Source organism: Saimiri boliviensis, chromosome 7 (genome assembly GCF_048565385.1).
Source record: "Saimiri boliviensis isolate mSaiBol1 chromosome 7, mSaiBol1.pri, whole genome shotgun sequence".
In the NCBI taxonomy this organism is placed as follows: Eukaryota; Metazoa; Chordata; class Mammalia; order Primates; family Cebidae; genus Saimiri; species Saimiri boliviensis.
In genome coordinates, this window is record NC_133455.1 from 538902 (window position 1) to 560662 (window position 21761).

General features: G+C 57.1%; 1 protein-coding gene and 1 pseudogene across 8 annotated transcripts in view; one reads left to right on the plus strand and one right to left on the minus strand.

Annotated features, from left to right (window-relative positions):
- The window catches only part of GOLGA3 (golgin A3), a 58371-nt gene that overhangs the window by 31810 nt on the left and 4800 nt on the right, over positions 1-21761 (plus strand). For 7 of the 8 annotated variants that reach the window (XM_039471696.2, XM_039471695.2, XM_010347610.3 and 4 more), the window contains 12 exons: positions 2480-2557; positions 4194-4457; positions 6838-6932; positions 8415-8631; positions 11121-11264; positions 12999-13196; positions 13809-13925; positions 16696-16835; positions 17384-17516; positions 17688-17810; positions 18791-18955; positions 21568-21731. In XM_039471696.2, coding sequence (XP_039327630.2) covers positions 2480-2557; positions 4194-4457; positions 6838-6932; positions 8415-8631; positions 11121-11264; positions 12999-13196; positions 13809-13925; positions 16696-16835; positions 17384-17516; positions 17688-17810; positions 18791-18955; positions 21568-21731 — 1838 coding nt within the window. Of the gene's footprint in view, positions 1-2479; positions 2558-4193; positions 4458-6837; positions 6933-8414; positions 8632-11120; positions 11265-12979; positions 13197-13808; positions 13926-16695; positions 16836-17383; positions 17517-17687; positions 17811-18790; positions 18956-21567; positions 21732-21761 lie in introns of those variants that run through there. The other variant, XM_074401989.1, reaches the window with a different exon arrangement.
- Positions 3012-3410, minus strand: LOC120365080 (peptidyl-prolyl cis-trans isomerase NIMA-interacting 4 pseudogene; annotated as a pseudogene).

Genomic DNA, 21761 nt, shown 5'->3' on the forward strand with positions numbered 1-21761 from the left:
CGTCTTGGAAGCTGCCTTCCCAGCGTGAAGTCTGTTTTCCTACCCCAGGGATCACAGTCAGCCCAGCTAGGAGGTGGATGGCCTCCTGGTCACCGCCTGCCTGGTGTTGGCCACTCCACCTGGCCTTGTGGAATGTGCATGTGTCCCTGACCATCTTTTTAACAGACATGGGTTTTGCCGTGTTGCCAAGGCTGGTCTCAAACACTTGGGCTCAAGTGAACTGCCTGCCTCAGCCCTTGCAAAGTGCTAGGATTACAGGCATTAGCCACTCCGTTCCCTAGGCATCTTGACACAGCAGTATCCACGTGGGGGCAGAGGTTTTGCTGACCCTCTTGAGTGTAGGTCCTGTGTGATGGGTCCGCGTGGGACCCTGTGAGTGCGGGCCCTGTGCGGTGGGTCCGCGTGGGTCCCTGTGAGTGCGGGCCCTGTGCGGTTGGTCCGCGTGGGACCCTGTGAGTGCGGGCCCTGTGCGGTGGGTCCGCGTGGGACCCTGTGAGTGCGGGCCCTGTGCGGTGGGTCCGCGTGGGACCCTGTGAGTGCGGGCCCTGTGCGGTGGGTCCGCGTGGGACCCTGTGAGTGCGGGCCCTGTGCGGTGGGTCCGCGTGGGACCCTGTGAGTGCGGGCCCTGTGCGGTGGGTCCGCGTGGGGCCCTGTGAGTGCAGATCCTGTGTGGTGGGTCCGCGTGGGGCCCTCTGAGTACGCATCCTGTGCGGGGGGTCCGCGTGGGACCCTCTGAGTACGCATCCTGTGTGGGGTCTGCGTGGGGCCCTCTGAGTACGCATCCTGTGTGGGGTCTGTGTGGGACCCTCTGAGTACGCATCCTGTGTGGGGTCTGCGTGGGACCCTCTGAGTACGCATCCTGTGTGGGGTCTGTGTGGGACCCTCTGAGTACGCATCCTGTGTGGGGTCTGTGTGGGACCCTCTGAGTACGCATCCTGTGTGGGGTCTGCGTGGGACCCTCTGAGTACGCATCCTGTGTGGGGTCTGCGTGGGACCCTCTGAGTACGCATCCTGTGTGGGGTCTGCGTGGGACCCTCTGAGTACGCATCCTGTGTGGGGTCTGTGTGGGACCCTCTGAGTATGCATCCTGTGTGGGGTCTGTGTGGGACCCTCTGAGTATGCATCCTGTGTGGGGGGTCTGCGTGGGACCCTCTGAGTACGCATCCTGTGTGGGGGGTCTGCGTGGGACCCTCTGAGTACGCATCCTGTGTGGGGGGTCTGCGTGGGACCCTCTGAGTACGCATCCTGTGTGGGGTCTGCGTGGGACCCTCTGAGTACGCATCCTGTGTGGGGTCTGCGTGGGGCCCTCTGAGTATGCATCCTGTGTGGGGTCTGCGTGGGACCCTCTGAGTATGCATCCCGTGTGGGGTCTGCGTGGGGCCCTCTGAGTACACATCCCGTGTGGGGTCTGCGTGGGGCCCTCTGAGTACACATCCTGTGTGTGGGGTCTGCGTGGGGCCCTCTGAGTACGCATCCTGTGGGGGGGGGTCTGCCCTCGAGGCTCTGCGTTTCTCACAAGCTCCCGTGCTGAATGGGATGGGCTTGACAGACTTTGCAGTACGAGGACCAGAACCTAGAGTCTGCACCTTCAGCCTGTGGGCACAGCCCAGTACTGGATTTTGTAAACTGTCACTGGAACAACCCTGCTCGTTCGCCTGTGGGTGGCCTGGAGCTGCTCCTGTGCTGCGAGAGCATTGCTGAGCAGTTGCTTCCTATCAGGGGTCTCCAGGAAAGGTTTGCCAAGCCCTGGCCTCATCCCTTCTCCCACCTCCTTCCCCATCACCACACCTTCATGCTCTCAGTGGTGAGCAGGGAGAGCCCAGGCCTTAGGAATCACCAGTTCCCGTCAGGTCACAAACACTTCTTCCTGTAATATCTGTGCAGACGTGTCCCCTTCTGGAGCCATCAGTGTAATGTCTGTGTAGATGACTCCCCCTCCTGGAGCCCTCAGTGTAACATCTATGTAGATATGTCCCCTTGCTGGAGCCCTCAGTGTAATATTCATGCACATGCACCCTCCTCTTGGAGCCCTCAGTATAACATCTGTGCAGACACATTCCCCTCCTATAGCCCTTAAGTGTAACAATTCTGCAGATGTGTCCTTTCCTGGAGCCCTCAGTGTAACATCTCTGCAGATGTGTCCCTTCCTGGAGCCCTCAGTGTAACATTCGTGCAGACACATTCCCTTCCCGGAGCCCTCCGTATAACATCTGTGCAGATGTGCCCCCCTCCTGGGGCCCTCAGTTTCACTTCTCTGCAGACACAATTCCCTCCTGGAGCCCTCAGTGTAACATTTCTGTAGATGTGCTGCCCTCCTAGCGCCCTCAGTGTAACTTCTCTGCAGACATGTCCCTCCTGGAGCCTTCAGTGTGACTTCTCTGTAGATGTGTCACCTCCCGGGGCCCTCAGTGTAACTTCTCTGCAGATGTGTCACCTCCTGGAGACCTCAGTGTAACGTCTGTTCACATGTCCCCCACAGGTGGAACACCTGCAGCAGGAGACTGCCGCTCTGAAAAAGCAGACCCAAAAAATAAAGGAACAGTTTATTCAACAAAAGGTAAAAATGTGTTGTTGATTTCTTAAAACAAGCATATGAACAGTTTTGTGTGGTTTAATTGCTTAGCAATTCCAATTTAATTGAAATTGAGAATGTAACATCTCAGATTCTCTTTAACTTTTTTTTTTTTGGCCTCATCAGATGATCTCTTTAACTTTTTTAAAGAAACTTAATCTCCAAAGTCAAGACACACTTCCACAGCGGGGTGGGGGTCTTGGCCCTCAGATCTCTAGGGGCGGCTATTCCTGGAGCAACGGTAGCTTGCTCCACAGAGCTGTGTGTGTTGTGTGGTGGTGTTACCGTGTAGGTTGGGTTTGCCATTTAAAATGTCTTTGAAAAATGTACTTGGAGTTCCAGCATTGAAACAAATTATGGTCACCCGAAAAGACATGGAATATATAAATTTTGTGTCAGTGAAGCCAATATCTCTTGTTGGGTTTTTTTTTTCAGTCTTTCATATGATTTTTTTTCTTCCTTCAGCCATAATCATATGATATCCAGATTTTGTCTTCACTGGTGGGTCTGTAAACACAGGCGTATCTGTCCCACTTGCAGGCAAGGCAAATGCTGCTTCTTGACATGGTCCCCCCATGGACCCTCTGGTCACCCAGCCCAAGCCGCCCCCTTGCCTGGCTTTGTCTTCACTACATTGTGCAGCCACTTCATTGAATCTCATCGCAGACTTTAACTTTTCCATGGCTTCCATGGTTTTGCCATGTTTTTCATACAGAATGTGTCTGACCTTTCCTGCACTGCCACCACCTTTGGGACTGTCACTCCCAGAGGCTGCTCCCCCTTTCCCCGCTTTTCCAGAACCACTTTTTCCTCTGGGCAGCATCTTGGAAACCTGCTGTTGAACACTTATGGGGTCCGAGTTAGGACTACCCCGAAGCTGTATTGTGAGTGCTGCTGTGTTTCATTACTGAGCGAGGGCCACCCCCAAGGCAGCGGCGTGAGTGCTGGTGTTTTGTTTGTTTTTGAGATGGAGTCTGGCTCTGTCACTCCGGCTGGCAGGCAGTAGTGCTGTCCCTGTTACTGCAGCCTCCACCTGCTGGGATCCAGTGATTCTCCTGCCTCAGCCTCTCAAGTAGCTGGGACTACAGGCACATGCCCCCTGCCTAGCTAATTTTTGTATTTTTAGTAGAGATGGGGTTTCACCATATTGGCCAGGCTGGTCTCAAACTCCTGACGTCGTGATCCAGCCTCCTAAAGTGCTGAGATTACAAGCGTGAGCCACCGTGCCCAGCCTGCTGTATTTTATTTCTGAGCAAGGGCGACCCCTGAAGCAGTGTTGTGAGTGCTGCTTTTATTTTGTTTTATTACCAAGCCCCAAGCAAGGGGATGACCTGTTGGAAGCAAAGCAGTGCAGCTGAAGGCAGGAGAGAGCCAGATTCCTGGAATAGAGGAGACGTCTGGGAGGCCGGTATGCCCGCCACGTGCATCACGCACACTCTTGATTAGGCTGTGATGTCACCTGTGAATAAATAATGGTATATCTCAGTCAGTGGAGTCTTAGATTTGATGAAATGTATGTTTACCTCAAAAAAGTTATGCCTCCAATAAGTGGTAAACATTTCTGTTGAAGCCAGCCAGGAAGGCCCACAAACGCAGGCTCACAGCTCGGTCTTTCTGGCAGGTGATGGTAGAGGCCTACCGGCGTGACGCCACCTCCAAAGACCAGCTCATCAGTGAGCTGAAGGCCACCAGGAAGAGGCTGGACTCGGAGCTAAAGGAGCTGCGGCAGGAGCTCATGCACGTGCAGGGGGAGAGGCGGGCCACGGAGGCGGAGCTCTCACGCCTGCACAGGGAGGCGTCCCAGGTCCGGCAGCAGATGGCGGACCTCGAAGGGCATCTCCAGGCCGCGCAGAAGGAGCGAGACGAGATGGAGACACACCTGCAGGTCTGCCAGTGTCGGATCGACTCACTCACTGGGGAGGATTCAGCCCAAACCCTTGGGGGCCCACTGTGTCTGGGGCGCGGCGGGGGCAAGGTGGGGAGAGGCTTTTGGAGGAACAGCCCAGAGCAAGGCCCACCTGGAGCGTAGGTCCTGGAGGGGCAGCCGGTGAGGCCTGGTTGGTAGGTCCCGGAGGGGCAGCCGGTGAGGCCTGGTAGGTCCCGGAGGGGCAGCCGGTGAGGCCTGGTTGGTAGGTCCCGGAGGGGCAGCTGGTGAGGCCTGGTTGGTAGGTCCCGGAGGGGCAGCCGGTGAGGCCTGGTTGGTAGGTCCTGGAGGGGCAGCCGGTGAGGCCTGGTTGGTAGGTCCCGGAGGGGCAGCCGGTGAGGCCTGGTAGGTCCCGGAGGGGCAGCCGGTGAGGCCTGGTTGGTAGGTCCCGGAGGGGCAGCTGGTGAGGCCTGGTTGGTAGGTCCCGGAGGGGCAGCCGGTGAGGCCTGGTTGGTAGGTCCCGGAGGGGCAGCCGGTGAGGCCTGGTTGGTAGGTCCTGGAGGGGCAGCCGGTGAGGCCTGGTAGGTCCTGGAGGGGCAGCCGGTGAGGCCTGGTAGGTCCTGGAGGGGCAGCCGGTGAGGCCTTTTAGGTCCAGGTGACGACATTGCATGAAGGGAGGGAGCGAGGAGGCCCCATGAGGCACCTGGCTTCCCTACATTGCCGCGCGTCCCCGGGAGCCAGTGTGTGAGGAGAATGACCCCTATGCAGAGAGCAAGGGTGAGGGTTCCGTGGAGACCCCACCTCAGGGCAGGACACTGGGGCTCAGGGACCCTGGGAGTCCCTTGTGGTGGGTGCAGAGCTGGAACTGGCCAGAGCCAGTGACATTTCCTGTGGAAACTGAGTCTGGTGTGGCTTCTGCAGGCGGCGGGTGCTGGGGACAGTTTCTCGGATGCAGGTGGCAGACAGGTGAGCGGGAGGTGGGGGGAAGGGGTGTGGGACAGTCCCGGTTCCTGTCTAGTCGTCCGAGCTGAGAACCAGGAGGTGAGATGAGGAATCAGGAGAGCAGCAGCCAACTGGGGGAGGGTGGTCTGACGGACATGAGACCAAGCGCGCCGGTTTGCTTATGATGTTTCTGAAGTTGCCTGAGAGGACCAGGCCAAGGTCCCAGATTGGTTGGTGTGTCTGGCTCAGTAGGAGCCAGGCTGAGGCCTGTGAGTAGCTGGTGCTGAAGTGGTGAGGCTGGTGCCATCAGTGTGGGAAAGTAGGGGCTGATGGGGGAGCACGGGGTGGGGCGGGGAGGTGGGCCGGGGGCTGATGGGGGAGCACGGGGTGGGGCGGGGAGGTGGGCCGGGGGCTGATGGGGGAGCACGGGGTGGGGCGGGGAGGTGGGCCGGGGGCTGATGGGGGAGCACGGGGTGGGGCGGGGAGGTGGGCCGGGGGCTGATGGGGGAGCACGGGGTGGGGCGGGGAGGTGGGCCGGGGGCTGATGGGGGAGCACGGGGTGGGGCGGGGAGGTGGGCCGGGGGCTGATGGGGGAGCACGGGGTGGGGCGGGGAGGTGGGCCGGGGGCTGATGGGGGAGCACGGGGTGGGGCGGGGAGGTGGGCCGGGGGCTGATGGAACATCGGGGTGGGGCGGGGAGGTGGGCCGGGGGCTGATGGGGGAGCACGGGGTGGGGCGGGGAGGTGGGCCGGGGGCTGATGGGGGAGCACGGGGTGGGGCGGGGAGGTGGGCCGGGGGCTGATGGAACATCGGGGTGGGGCAGGGAGGCCGGCATCTGGGGCTGCAGGAGGCTGGAGGACTCAGCAGTGCAGTCACAGCATGCTCAGACCCCACTGCTGCAGGCCTGGGCTGGTTCTGGTGACTCGCCTAGCGCACAGGAGCTGCGGAAAGGCTGTGAGGGCAGGAGCAGGTGGGGGTGTGGCCCTCAGCACTCACAGTTGAGCCTGGGGAGGGCATCTGGGGGTCTCCGGGGAGGGGTCCCAGGTTCTCCAGGGAAGAGTCCCGAGGGCTGTGGGGAAGGATCCTGGGGGCTCAGGAGGGTCCTGGGTGTTCCAGGCGAGGGGACCCAGGAGATTGGGGGAGTCGTCCTGGGGGCTCTGAGGGAGGAGTCCAGGGGATTTGAAGGAGGGGTCCTGGGTCCACAGGCTCTCCTGTGACCCAGTCATGCTCTGTTGTGCCTCTGATGCTTTGGACACAGTGTCTGGAAACACTTGCTGGCCCCAATCCAGGGTGGTTTGCAAGGAGGCACGTACCTCTCTCGGGGTTTTTCTCAGGGTCCGAGTCCTCCAGGGCGGGCCTGAGCAGTGCCATTGGCCGGGTTGATGGGCTGGAGCTGGGGAGGGGAGCCGGGCTGGGGATGGCGGTGCCCTCCTCACACCCTCTCCCCCTCCCTTCCGAAGTCTTTGCAGTTCGATAAGGACCAGATGGTCGAGGTCACAGAGGCCAACGAGGCGCTGAAGAAACAAATTGAAGAGTTGCAGCAGGAAGCGCGGAAGTAAGTCTGTGTGTGCCTGGTGGAGGCGGGAGAGCCCTGGGGTCTGCTGGGTTGTGGGGGACACCCTCTTTGGGAGGTAGCGTGGTGGCCTGGAATGTTAAGGCCCAGGTTTGGAGTCCGTGTGGTTTGGGGGCTGCTCATCTACAAAATAATCTTGAGTTTATCGTGGACTCGCTAAAGCTCCTGTAACAGAAGCTCCTGTGTGTTTTTATGGTTGACTTTCTGGGCGGCAGCCTCCCTGCTCCGGCTCCCTGCCCTGGAAGATGCTTCTGTTTGTCCTCACTCCTCCTCACGCTCACATAAACGTGGACACACAGGCCTCGCCCGCACACCCGTGGTACGTGTGTGCTTCATCCTCACACCTCCTCACACTCACATAAATGTGGACACACAGGCCTCACCGACACACGCCCATGGTACATGTGGGCTTCATCCTCACACCTCCTCATGCTCACATAAATGTGGACACACAGACTTCGCCCGCACACGCCCGTGGTACGTGTGTGCAGACGCCGTAGGGGCCTTTTGCCCGCACACGCCCGTGGTACTTGTATGCAGACGCCGTAGGGGTCTTCTTCCTCCTCCAGTGCTATGCCCTTTGCTGCTTTGTTATTTTTGTACCGATAGGGAGTCACCATGTTGCCCAGGCTGGTCTTGAACTCCTGGGCCCAAGCAGTCCTCCTGTCTCAGCCTCTCAACATGCTGGGATGATAGATGTGAGCCACCATGCCTGCCTAAATGCAGAGTTCTGGGTTTTTTTGTTTTGTTTTTGAAATGGTCTCATTCTGTCGCCCAGGCTGGAGTGCGTGCAGTGGTGCCATCATAGCTCACTGCAGCCTCAACCTCCTGGGCTCAAGTGATCCTCCCAGCTCAGCCTCTGGAGTAACTGGGACCACAGGTGTACACCACCATGCCTGGCTAATTTTTTTTTATTTTTTGTCAAGATGGGGTCTCAGTATGTTGCCCAGGCTGGTCTCGCGCTCTGGGGCTCAAGCAGTGCTCCTGCCTCGGCCTCCCAGCGCTGGGGTTCCAGGCGTCAGTGCCTGTACTGTTTTGCTTTGATCAGCCGGTGATTGACTCAGAATCTCATGGTTGAAATTCTTACTGACACTCAAGAACGTTTCTGGTAGGAGCAGACTGTTTTTCTGTTTTCACCGGGTCGGTTATAAGCTGCTCCAAGCGGAGTGCAGGTCTGATGCTGGTGATGGAGCTCTGCCGCTGGCCTGGCTCTGCGGGAGCACCTGGCGCAGCCTGACCCGTTGCTGCATGAGCCCCCGAAGGACAGGCCGCACTCACCTGGCTTTCCTAGGGGCGGTTGGGTTCTGGGGAAACAGGGTGGGGCTTAGCGGAGGCAGCCTCCAGGAGCCCAGGGTCTCAGCCACCAAAACGCACTTCCTGTAGCCGATGTTGCAAACCAGAATGCCGGAGGGTCGCGTCGGAAGGTAATTCAGCTTCTCCCGTGTCCCCCTCGTGACACCCCAGGGCCATCACGGAACAGAAGCAGAAGATGAGGCGGCTGGGCTCGGACCTGACCAGCGCCCAGAAGGAGATGAAGACCAAGCACAAGGCCTACGAGAGCGCCGTGGGCATCCTCAGCCGCCGCCTGCAGGAGGCCCTCGCGGCCAAGGAGGCTGCAGATGCGGAGCTGGGCCAGCTCCGAGCCCAGGGCGGCGGCGCCGACAGCAGCCCGGCTCTACATGTAGGTGACGCTGTGCCCTCCCTCGTCAGCGTCAGCCCCTCGGTGTGGGGGAGGGCTCTCTGTCAGCAATTGTCCCCTCAGGGCTAGCGGGGCCGCGCTCACGTGGGAGTTGGCATCTCTCTCAACTCCCCCTCAGCGTCGAGGTTGCTGGGAACCCACAGTGACTGAGCACTGCTTTGCGAACCCCACACAGTCTGGGTTCTGTGGCGTTCACACCGTTTTCCTCAAGAAACCTCCTTGGCTCAGACAAGTTTAGCTGCTCCCAAGGGGCAGAGGCAGGGCCTGCCCTGGTCCAGCTCGTTCCGGCTTCCTGTGCACCTCCTCGCATCTTGGGAGGAAAAGCAGCCTCCACGTTCACTGAGAAGCTGGAGTGAGGGTGTGGGGTCCGCGTTTGGCAGGGTTCAGGGAGCGCCTGAAGGGAGCGGCGCTGCGGTGACCTCCCTGGGGGGCTCTGAGCAGGGCCGTCTGTGAAGGCCGCGGCCTGCCATGCTCACTTTCCATGGTAGGCATAAAATTGTATCTGAGTTCATCCATGTTTTATTTTCCTCCAATCTGTGTCCTTGCACTGACAACTTTGTATTTCTTATGTATAGTTTGTTTCTGTCTCTTGTCCATTTAAGAATTTATAGGGAGGAAGAGAATGTGTCATCACGTGGGGTTTTCTTGCCAAATTAAACCAACTAGGCCAGTCATGGTGGCTCACACCTGTAATCCCAGCACTTTGGGAGGCTAAGCCTGGAGGATCACTTGAGCCCAGGAGTTTGAGAGCAGCCTGGGCAACGTAACGAGACCCCATCTCTATGAAGAATACAAAACAAGTTACCTGGGCATGGTGGCATGTGCCTGTGGTCCCAGCTACTTGAGAGGCTGAGGTGCAAGGATGGCCTCAGCCCAGGATGGGAGGCAGAAGCTGCAGTGAGCCGTGATTTCGCCACTGCACTGCAACCTGGGTGGCAGAGTGAGACTGTGTCCGAAGTGAAATAAATAAGTGCTCCCGAGAACCTGGTTGCTTTGTAAAATGTTGGGGAGTTGGATTTCGATGCCATTGTCCTTGGGCTCATGAACGGCTGGGGTGGGGAGGTTGCAAAGGCATCAGAGCTGGCCTCTCGCTGCGCTGTTGCAGCTGAGGAGCAGTGCGGCCGCCGGCCGATGTCTGCGTTGTCTGGGCTCCAGCACGCACAAGTGATGGCTTTTGGCAAATTGCTCACCTTTCTGATCCTCAGCGAAATGAAGCCAAAATGAGGTGAGTGAGAACCTCCTCATGTGAGGGTTAAGTTGTATTGGAATGTTCTTTATTTTTTTTTTTGAGACAGAGTTTCGCTCTTGTTACCCAGGCTGGAGTGCAATGGCGCGATCTCGGCTCACCACAACCTCCGCCTCCTGGGTTCAGGCAATTCTCCTGCCTCAGCCTCCTGAGTAGCTGGGATTACAGGCACGCACCACCACGCCCAGCTAGTTTTTTGTATTTTTAGTAGAGACTGGGTTTCACCTTGTTGACCAGGATGATCTTGATCTCTTCACCTGGTGATCCACCCGCCTCGGCCTCCCAAAGTGCTGGGACTACAGGCGTGAGCTACCGCGCCCGGCTGGAATGTTCTTGGGAAGGGCTAGGACCATCGGCAGCAAGTGGTGGGGTCTGAGAGCACACCTGTGCCTGCGGGTATCACTGCACGTGTGGGGTGTGAGCACGTGTGTGCAGTGTGTGGTGTGTGTGGTGCCTGTATGGTGTGGAGCGTGTGTGTGCATGGTATGTGGGGTGTGAGCACGTGTGTGCGTGGTGTGTGGGGTGTGCCTGTGTGCGCAGTGTGGAGTGTGTGCGCGGTGTGTGGGGTGTGAGCACGTGTGTGCACAGTGTGGGGTGTGCGTTTTTGCAGTGTGGAGTGTGTGCATGGTGTGGGTGTGAGTGCGTGTGTGCAGTGTTAGGGGTGTGAGCACGTGTATGTGTGTGGAGTGCCTGTACGCGTGCTGCGTGGGGTGCCTGTGTGCGTGCTGTGTGGAGTGTGTGGGACATACGTGTGGGGTGTGAAGATGTGCATGCAGCGTGTGGGATGTGAGCACGTGTCGTGTGTGGTGTGTGTTACTTAAGCATGTGTGTGGTACATGTGCATGCATGCTATGTGTGTGCTGTGATACGTGTGTGTATGTGATGTGTGGTGCCTGAACAGACGTGTAGTGTTCATCATGCCTAGTGCTGCATGCTTGCCACCGACGGTTCATAGCTGTTGTCTGCAGGTAAGATTTTCTTCTGTGTTTTTGAAGCTTTGAACTGAAGAGATGATTTTGTTTGTCCCGGTTGGACCGGCGTGTCGTCGTGTGCACGCTGCGGTTGGTTAATTCAGCTTCTTTAACAGAAGGAGAGTATCGTGAGACTGCCTCTGACAGCCGCCGTCTGGTTTGTGTGGCCGCACAGCTTCACTCCTGCAGGTGCCACAGGAGGTGGGGGTCAGGGCCTGTCCCCGACCAAGCACCCGCTCCGTCTTGGCCCTTAGGAGAGGATCCAGGCCCTGGAGGCGGAGCTGCAGACCGTCGGCCATAGCAAGATGCTGCTGGAGAAGGAGCTGCAGGAGGTCATCGCGCTGACCAGCCAGGAGCTGGAGGAGTCCCGGGAGAAGGTGCTGGAGCTGGAGGACGAGGTGAGGTCTGGGCGCCTGCTGTCACGGCGGCATGGGGCAGGTCACGTGAGCCCTGGCCACACTGTCAGAACTTCACATGAGCCCAGCAATGCTGCTTGCTGTTGCTACCTTCTGACCACAGGCCTCTGGCTGTGGCGGTGGGGGTGGGGCTGGGGGGTGGCAGCAGCTCTGATTCCAGCCCTTGGGGAGGACCGTTGTGTTTGGTGGGTTTGGTGGGACAGGCCCTGATTCCAGCCCTCTGGGGACGATCATTCCGTCTGACCTGGTGGCCTTTGGCTCTGCTGGGGGCAGGCTCTGATTCCAGCCCTCGGGGAGGGCCATTGTGTTTATAGCCTCCATGGCAGAATGATTATGGAATTCATAGTGGAACCCTTCTCAGTTGGAATGCTTTGGTTGCAAACAAGAAACGCAACTCGGCCAGACACCTCGCACCTGTAATCCCAGCACTTTTAGAGGTCTAGGTGGGCGGATCACCTGAGGTCAAGAGTTTGAGACCAGCCTGGCCAACATGGTGAAACCCTGTCTCTACTAAAAATACAAAAATTAGCCGGGTGTGGTGGTGGGCAGCACCTGTAATCCCAGCTACTCAGGAGGCTGAGGCAGGAGAATTGCTTGAACCCGGGAGACGGAGGTTGGAGTCAGTAGAGATCGTGCCAGTGCATTCCAGCCTGGGTGACAGAGCGAGACTCTGTCTCAAAAACAAAACATAAAAACCCAACTTAAGCCTTTAAAAGAACTCAGAACTCCCAGGTTCAGTGAGAGTTTTCTTGCTTCCCTGGTGCTGGTAGTGCTCAGTGTCCCGGCCCACCTCTGCCTCCACAGCCTGGCCCTGGGGAGCTCCGTCCCCCGGGGGCTGCCTGTTCTACTCACTGTCTTCCTTCTGTCCTGAAATGGTTTTGCCCGTGCCCAGCCTGCTGAGTGGCTTGGCCAGGGCTCAGGCCCTGGACAGACTTCTCTAGAGGCCCATGGCCCAGGAGAAGGCCGGGCTCTGGGCTACAAGGGGGAAGGGCCTGGGGAAGCAACTGACGTGAGCACAACTACCTTCAGACCCTGAAGCAAGCATGACTGTATGGTGCTCATTGCTGTGTTGTGTTTGGCTTTTGGGGACGGAGTCTCATTCTGTCACCCAGGCTGGAGTGCAGTGGCATGATCTCATCTCACTGCAGCCTCCACTTCCCAGGTTCAAGTGATTCTCCCACCTCAGTTTCTCAAGCAGCTGGAACTACAGGTGCCCACCACCACGCCTGGATAATTTTTGTATTTTTGGTAGTGATGGAGTTTCATCATGTTGGCCAGGCTGGTCTTGAACTCCTGACCTCAAGTGATCCACCTACCTCAGCCTCCCAAAGTGTTGGGATTACAGGCATGAGTTACCGCACCCAGCCCATTCATTGCTGTGTTTTAGTTTTCACTTTTTTTTTTTTCCTGTGAGACAGAGTCTCGCTCTGTTGTCGAGGCTGGAGTGCGGTGGCTACAGGCATGCGCCACGATGCCAGCTAATTTTTGTATTTTTAGTAGAGACGGGGTTTTATCATGTTAGTCAGGCTGGTCTCGAACTCCTGACCTCAAGTGATCCACCTGTCTTGGCCTCCCAAAGTGCTGGGATTACAGGCTTGAGCCATTGCGCCCGGCCTAAGTTTTTGTTGTTTCTTGTTGAAAACTCACCTGTTTCTGGGGTGTGTGAACCCCACTCACCAGTGTGTGTAATTTCACAGCGGCGTTGGTATGTTTCAGCTTCAAGAATCCAGAGGCTTTAGGAAGAAGATAAAACGCCTCGAAGAGTCAAACAGGAAGTTGGCTCTCGAATTAGAGCATGAGAAAGGGAAGCTCACGGGCCTCGGCCAGTCCAACGCAGCTCTGCGGGAGCACAACAGTGTCTTAGAAACAGCTTTGGCCAAGAGAGAGGCGGACCTAGTGCAGCTGAACCTCCAGGTATTCAGACTCTTCTGCCGGCAGCGTGACAGTGGCTGAGGCTGCGTGCGCTCTAACAATCTCACCCAGGTTCAGTCACCTGTGCTGACTCCTAGTCCCACTGGCCTGCCGCAGAGAACAGACTCAGGGGACAGGGTGACCCACAAGCCTCGGTCTCCAGCTGTGGGTGCAGGGCTGGGCTCTCTGAGGTGAGACCGGAGCACCTGTGTTGGCTCAGTTCACCTGCTTAAGTCCCAGGCAGTGACACTGTGTGTAGGGGCACTTAACAGGAGGCTCATGCAGTGCAGAACTGGGACTCGAACCCTGGCCTGGGTCTCCCTCTTTTTAAGACAGGATCAGGCTCTGTTGCCCGTAGTGGAGTGGAGTGCGGTGGCCCCATCGTAGCTCACTGCTGCCTCGGCCTCTGGAGCAGTGGGGCCCACAGGTGCAGCACGATCTTGAATGCGGCCCTGTGACGGTGCTCTCACTACCTCAGATGCTGTTTTTATCACAGATCCTTCAGAAGTGGAGTTTCTCTTCTGTGGTTTGGTGTGTCATGTTGCTGGCTGAGGCAGCCCTGTGTGTCTGGAACGTGACGTCCTTCCTTCCCTGTCTTCCTACATTACCATCTAGGTGCAGGCAGTTTTGCAGCGCAAAGAGGAGGAGGATCGCCAGATGAAGCAGCTGGTCCAGGCCCTGCAGGCCTCGCTAGAGAAAGAGAAGGAGAAGGTGAACAGCCTTAAGGAGCAGGTGCGTGCCACCTTCTGGTTCACGGAGCCCTCCAGAGCGCGCTCCGGTGCCTAGAAGGCTCCTTCCAGCAGTTACAGAGAGCAGAGGTGCTTTGCATTTGTTGGTGACTGAGGCTGCAGAGCACATTGGTCCTTAGAAGGCGGGGTTAGATTAAATGGTGATGCAGCCACGGGGACCTGGGGCTGATGAGCTGTGTGTGCACACGTGTTCATATTGTGCAAGGCACAGTGCCCTGTACGTAGGGTTTCATTGTGAAAGCAAACTATACAATAGCATATGATCCCATTTGTGTTTGGCAGACAAGAGGAGTGGTTATGTGGAGACGGCTGTGTACAGACCTGTCTTTTCATGGCTGGCTCCTTCCCTGCCTCAGGTGTTCACTGACACACTGTTCAGGTTGTCAGCAGAGGCCCATCCCGACCTTCACATGCCCAGTCCCGGCCTGCTCTTCCATTAGAATGCTGCTTGCTGGCCACCTCCCCATGCCGGACACAGAGCATGCTTACTGTGTGTGTGCATGTGGAGGGGTGTGTGTACATAGTCTCTGGTGTGAATGTGTGCACACGTGTGCCTGGGGTGTGGTGTGTGTGCACATGGGGTGTGCGTACATAGGCTCTCGTATGAATGTGCGCACACATGTGCCTGGGGTGTGGTATGTATGCACACAGGGTGTGTGTACATAGTCTCTGGTATGAATGTGTGCACACGTGTGCTTGGGGTGTGGTATGTGTGCACATGGGATGTGCGTAGTCTGGTATGAATGTGCACACGTGTGCCTGGGGTGTGGCGTGTGTGCACATGGGATATGCATAGTCTCCGGCATGAATGCGCACACGTGCCTAGGGTGTGGTGTGGGTGCACATGGGGTGTGCGTACATAGGCTATGGTATGAATGTGCGCACACATGTGCCTGGGGCATGGTATGTGTGCACATGGGATGTGCGTACATGGTCTCATATGAATGTGTGCACACGTGTGCTTGGGGTGTGGTATGTGTGCACATGGGGTGTGCGTAGTCTGGTATGAATGTGCACACGTGTGTCTGGGGTGGTGTGTGTGCATGTGTGTGTGCATAGGCTGTGGTCTGTGTGCGTGCACACATGGGCCGGGGTGTGGTGTGTGCACATGGGGCTATACGTGCAGGGGTCGTGATGTTTGCACATTGTGTGTGCCTGGGGTGTGACGTGTGTGTGCCTGGGATGTGTGTGTGCACAGGTGTGTGCCTGGGGTGTGGTGTGTGTGCAAGGGCTGTGTGTGTGCACGGGGTGTGTGTGCAGGAGCTGTGGTGTGCATACACAGGTGTGTGCCTGGGGTGTGGTGTGTGTGTGCGCATGGGGGATGTGCGTGCAAGGGTTGTGTGCACATGGATGTGTGTACAAGTCATGATTCTGCACACGTGTGTGTGCCTGGGGTGTGATGTGCCTTTGTGTGCAGGCAGTTCTGTGTGCAAGGGCTGTGGCGTGTGCGTGCATGTGTGTGCCTGGAGTGTGATGGGTGTGCATGCATTCATGCTTATGTATATGTAGAACATTTCTGTTGAGCACGGTGGCTTGCGCCCATAATCCCAGCACTTTGGGAGGCCGAGGTCTCCATTGAGGCTGAGGCCTCGATCATGAGGTCAGGAGTTCGAGACCAGCCTGATGAAACCCCGTCTCTACTAAAATACAAAAAATTAGCCACGCATGTTGTTAGGTGCATGTAGTCTCAGCTACTTGGGAGGCCGAGGCAGGAGAATTGCTTGAACCCAGGAGACAGAGGTTCCAGTGAGCCGAGATCACACCACTGCACTCCATCCTGGGGACAAAGCAAGATTGTTTCAAAAAAAAAAGTTCTAGGAGGAACACAAGAAATAACTGTGATTGTCTCTGGAGAAAGGGAAGAAAGAACATTCCTTTAAATCTCATTTGAATTGAACTTGTAAAAACAGGTTGTAATTGCTTCACAATTCAAACCTTTTAGCCCAACAGCAAAGCTCCTTTAGCTCCTATGACCTGGCTTTGCCACATCCTTTAAGAACTTCTCTATGGTAATGTAATTGAGATGAAAAGAAAAAGCTTCTTGATTTTTTTTGGGGTGTGAAACAATAAAGCTTCTTTATGAATAGAATTAATTTTAAGATGTGGCAGGAGTACTGTAATAGGAGCAGTGAACAGCTTGCTCTTACCCTACAGGCCTCATCCGCCCAGCAACCCTTGCCTGGGGCCTGCTGCTGGGCCGTGGTTCTGGGCCCCGTGATTCAGGCTCGGCTCACACAGTCCCCCAGCTCTCTAGCTTTCACTCTGTGCTTCGATTTATTTTTGAGACCAGGTGTCACTGTGTCACCCAGGCTGGAGTGCAGTGGCGTGATCACAGCTCCCTGCAGCCTGGAACTCCTGAGCTCAAGTGACCCTCCTGCCTCGGCCTCCTGAGTAGCTGGGACCACCGTGCCCTGCTAATTTACTTATTTTTGTGGAGACAGGGTCTTGCTATGTTGTCCAGGCTATGGATGCACTGGAAGAAAACTATAAAAACTATTTCGACCAGGAAATCCCAATAAACATGTTCATTCAACAGATGGCAGCAGCCACACCACAGGCATGTGTACTGAGCTCCGGGTCAGATGCTTTGATCTTTACAAGGAATGTGCCAGGCCTGTGCAGAAGCACACGCCAGCAGCCAGGACGTGTGTGGGGCTGGGAGTGGCCTTGCCCTCTGTGCCCGGCGTGTCGTAAAGCTGCAGGCGTCATGCAGGACATTCCGGGCTTGGACAACATGACTTCCTTCCTCCTAGGTGGCTGCTGCCAAGGTGGAAGCTGGGCACAGCCGCCGCCACTTCAAGGCGGCCTCCTTGGAACTGAGTGAGGTGAAGAAGGAGCTGCAGGCCAAGGAACACCTGGTGCAGAAGCTGCAGGCCGAGGCCGACAGCCTTCGGTGAGTCCTGGGCCCGGCCCCACACGGGCTCACATGCGGCTGTGCGGCCGCGGGTGGGGTCTGACTCTGCACCTTCAGCACAGTGAGGGTCCCCTGCATTTTGCAAATTACGGAGTACTTGAGTGCAAACCATAGGGGTGGAAGACACCCAGCTTCTGCCTCCAGAAGCCTCAGCTTCACTCACTGCCCTGTGTCCACTCCCCACCTTGCCTGTCCTTCCCCAAAACAAAAAGCGCCCAGCATGCGTGCTCAGCTTCAGGTGAGATGCCGGTGTGGGGCTAATGCTGTGGCCCTGTGGGGCCCCCATGCATGGTGGTCTCGGGGCCAGCACCCTCTGGAGTCTGTGAGGAGTGCTGGTGAAATGTCAGCCTCAGGGGCTCTGTGAGGAGTGCCCAAGCGCATGTCAGGGGCACCAAGCCTGGCCGCAGTACAGGGCACACAGCAGAGGGTCTGCCAGGACGGTTGCCTTCCATGAGTAGCGTTTCCCAGCGGGAGGGCATAGCACGCTGGAGGACTGTGGTGATTCCGTTCTTGTTTTTTTACGCTAGGATTCGGGAGGGGAAACATTCCCAGGAGATAGCACAGTTCCAGGCAGAGCTGGCTGAGGCCCGGGCGCAGCTCCAGCTCCTACAGAAGCAGCTGGACGAGCAGCTCAACAAACAGCCCGTGGGAAACCAAGAGGTGACGGCTCTCAGGGCTGGCCTGTGCGGGGTGGCCTGTGCGACTTCTGTCTGTCGTGATGGTTTTCTTACTATGGTGTTAAAAGATACGCCGAAACACAGCTAGAGCCATTTTCCAGTGCAGTGAAGCCCCATTAGCATTCTTCTGGTCACGTGACTTTCCCCTTTTTAGATGGAAGATCTCAAATGGGAGGTGGATCAGAAAGAAAGAGAAATCCAGTCCTTGAAGCAGCAGCTGGACTTGACGGAGCAGCAGGGCCGAAAGGAACTGGAAGGGCTCCAGCAGCTGCTGCAGGTACCTGCGTGCAAGGCCCTGTGCGCGGTGGGAGCAGCACCTGGTTCCTGCGCTGTGCGGCCTGAGGCCAGGTGGTGCTCTCGGGTCACTGGCACCCTCGCTGAGTTGGGCGCTCACAACGTCACCTGGTCCAAACCATGCGGCAGGACGGGGGAAGGGCTGGCCCGGCTCCCATCCCTTGTCTGCGCCGTGTGATGTGGACCAAGCACGTGATTTCATGGAGTCCAGCAAATGGGAGGGTGCGTGTGAAAAGCTTGCCAATTTGCCGTAAGCTTCTCTACTGAGAGCTCTGGGTTTGGTCTTGACTGCTTGGGAAAGGAGTGTAATTGCTGAGACCTTGTAAACGAGGAGCTTGAGTCACAGAATTTATTCATAGACACAGGCAGTGTCCATCATCCAAAATCCGGCCAGGTGCGGGTGGCTCATGCCTGTAGTCCCAGCACTGTGGGAGGCCGAGGCAGGAAGATCACTCAAGCCCTGCGGTGAGCTGTGGTGGCCACTGCGCTCCAACCTGGGTGAGAGTGAGACCCTGTCCTGAAAAACAAGACAGAACAAAAATCCAAAGTCTGAAACTTGCTGAATATCAGCATGACAAAGGAAATGCTCATTGGAACATTTCAGATTTTGGATTAGGGCTACTCAGCTGGTAGGTGTCATGCAAATGTTCAGAAACCCAGCATTTGAAACACTTCTGGCATTTTGGATCAGGGCCGCTCAGCCTGTATGTCCTACGCATAGTGAGGCTCATTCTAGTAGTAAGGCTGGAATTTGAACAGGAGACTTTGGAGTTTGTGTAGAATGTGGTCATGGGGACATGCAGGCTCCTAGGCTTGGGCTGTGGACTGTGGGTGCGAATGTGGAGGGTGTGTCACAGCTGGCCTCGCACCCTCTAGATGGCTGGAGAGGGCTGGCCACGTGTGCACTTGACCTGTGAAAACACAAACTCAGATCTTTTAAATACCTGATTTCATTTTCCTTAGAATGTCAAGTCTGAGCTGGAGCTGGCCCAGGAAGATCTGTCCATGACCCAGAAGGATAAATTTATGCTCCAGGCAAAAGTGTCGGAGTTGAAGAACAACATGAAGACCTTGCTCCAGCAAAACCAGCAACTCAAGCTGGATCTGCGTCGCGGCGCAGCGAAGACGGTACTCAGGCCCGCGCCCCTTCTGTGGTGGCTGACGTGTGCTGTAGATTCATTGCTCAGGCCCGTGCCCCTTCCGGGTGGCTGACGTGTGCCATAGATTGACTGCTCAGGCCCGCGCCCCTTCCGGGTGGCTGACGTGTGCTGTAGATTCACTGCTCAGGCCTGCGCCCCTTCCGTGGTGACTGACGTGTGCCATAGATTGACTGCTCAGGCCCGCGCCCCTTCCGGGTGGCTGACGTGTGCTGTAGATTCACTGCTCAGGCCTGCGCCCCTTCCGTGGTGACTGACGTGTGCCATAGATTGACTGCTCAGGCCCGTGCCCCTTCCGGGTGGCTGAAGTGTGCCGTAGATTCACTGCTCAGGCCCGCGCCCCTTCTGGGTGGCTGAAGTGTGCCGTAGATTCACTGCTCAGGCCCGCGCCCCTTCCGGGTGGCTGAAGTGTGCCGTAGATTCACTGCTCAGGCCTGCGCCCCTTCCGGGTGGCTGACATGTGCCGTAGATTCACTGCTCAGGCCCGCGCCCCTTCCGGGTGGCTGACATGTGCCGTAGATTCACTGCTCAGGCCCACGCCCCTTCCGTGGTGACTGACATGTGCCGTAGATTGACTGCTCAGGCCCGCGCCCCTTCCGGGTGACTGACATGTGCCATAGATTCACTGCTCAGGCCCGCGCCCCTTCCGGGTGACTGACGTGTGCCGTAGATTCACTGCTCAGGCCCGCGCCCCTTCCGGGTGACTGACATGTGCCATAGATTGACTGCTCAGGCCCGCGCCCCTTCCGGGTGGCTGAAGTGTGCCGTAGATTCACTGCTCAGGCCCGTGCCCCTTCCGGGTGGCTGACATGTGCCGTAGATTCACTGCTCAGGCCCGCGCCCCTTCCGGGTGGCTGAAGTGTGCCGTAGATTCACTGCTCAGGCGCGCGCCCCTTCCGTGGTGACTGACATGTGCCATAGATTCACTGCTCAGGCCCGCGCCCCTTCCGGGTGACTGACATGTGCCATAGATTCACTGCTCAGGCCCGCGCCCCTTCCGGGTGACTGACATGTGCCATAGATTCACTGCTCAGGCCCGCGCCCCTTCCGGGTGGCTGAAGTGTGCCGTAGATTCACTGCTCAGGCGCGCGCCCCTTCCGTGGTGACTGACGTGCGCCGTAGATTCGTTGGGAGGGGAGGCTGGCAGGTGTCCAGTCATTCAGACATAGATGGACATGTGGAACCAACACTGGGCAGCTGCTGTGCAAAGCAGATGGGAACGGAGTATCCTGCTTGGGTGACAGATGAAATCGTTTCCCTCTGGTTCCTTTCCCTCATCCCATGAATTCAGTGCCCGTTGCTCTCACGTGCTTTGTCAAGCAGATGAGAGGCTGCTCTGAGACTGGGCTGTATGTGAGGCAGTCCCTGCTGCGTGTGAAGGGCTGGGGCCCGGCAGTGGTGCCCAGGTGCCTGGCGGCTTCTGTGCTCGGTCCACATCCACGCTTTTCAGGAGGCAGGAGGGAGGACAGCGCCGGGATTCAGAGGCCGCTTAGTGTCATGTGTCTATCTGTGGAAAAACTTTTCTTTTTGTTTTGGGTTTTTTCTTAGATGGAGTCTCGCTCTGTCGCCAAGCTGATCGTGCAGTAGCTCGATCTCAGCTCGCTGCGGCCTCCACCTCCCGGGTCCAAGCGATTCTCCTGCCTCAGCCTCCCGAGTAGCTGGGACTACAGGCACCCACCACACCCAGCTGATTTTTCAATTTTTGTTAGAGACGAAGTTTTACCATGTTGGCCAGGCTGGTCTCGATCTCTTGACCTTGTGATCCGCCTGCCTCAGCTGCCCAAAGTGCTTGGATTACAGGCCTATGAGTCACCGCGCCCAGTGGAAAAAGTTTTAAGTCCTAGAAAAGGGAGCCTAAGCTGGAAATTAATTTCTGAGGAAAATTTCAAGTCAAGACCTTGGGTCTCTGATCGGAAGCTTCTGTGAGAGTTGTAGTTTATGGCTCGGCTCCCCACGGACCCGGGATTCTGTTAAGAGTTATCGTTTTTTTTTGTTTTTTTTTTTTGAGACGGAGTTTTGCTCTTGTTACCCAGGCTGGAGTGCAATGGCGCGATCTCGGCTCACCGCAACCTCCGCCTCCTGGGTTCAGGCAATTCTCCTGCCTCAGCCTCCTGAGTAGCTGGGATTACAGGCACACGCCACCATGCCCAGCTAATGTTTTGTATTTTTAGTAGAGACGGGGTTTCACCATGTTGACCAGGATGGCCTCGATCTCTTGACCTCGTGATCCACCCGCCTCGGCCTCCCAAAGTGCTGGGATTACAGGCGTGAGCCACCGCGCCCGGCTAGAGTTATAGTTTACGGCTGGGCTCCGTGCTCCTGTGGACTCAGGACTTAGGTTGTCTCTGCTTTGCTGTGGTTTCGTGCCTTGGGAATAAAGGTGTTTACTCAGCTAGCTCTTCGGGAGCTCCAGGAACTGTCAGGCTGTGCTGTCGAGGCGGCCGGGACAGTCCCCTTCCCAGAGGCCCTGCACCCGTGCAGCTGGGGAGACCCGTCTGCCACATGTGTGCTACTGTGACAGGCCCAAGGGACGGGACGAGGGAGGGGATGGTGGGAAATCTAACAGTGTGCGTTTAAAAACAGAGGAAGGAGCCGAAAGGCGAGGCCAGCTCCTCCAGCCCCGCCACGCCCATCAGGATCCCCGACTGCCCCGTCCCGGCCTCACTGCTAGAGGAGCTGCTGCGGCCCCCGCCCGCCGTGAGCAAGGAGCCCCTCAAGAACCTGAACAGCTGCCTCCAACAGCTCAAGTACGACCGTGTTCCTTGCTGTGCTTCAGC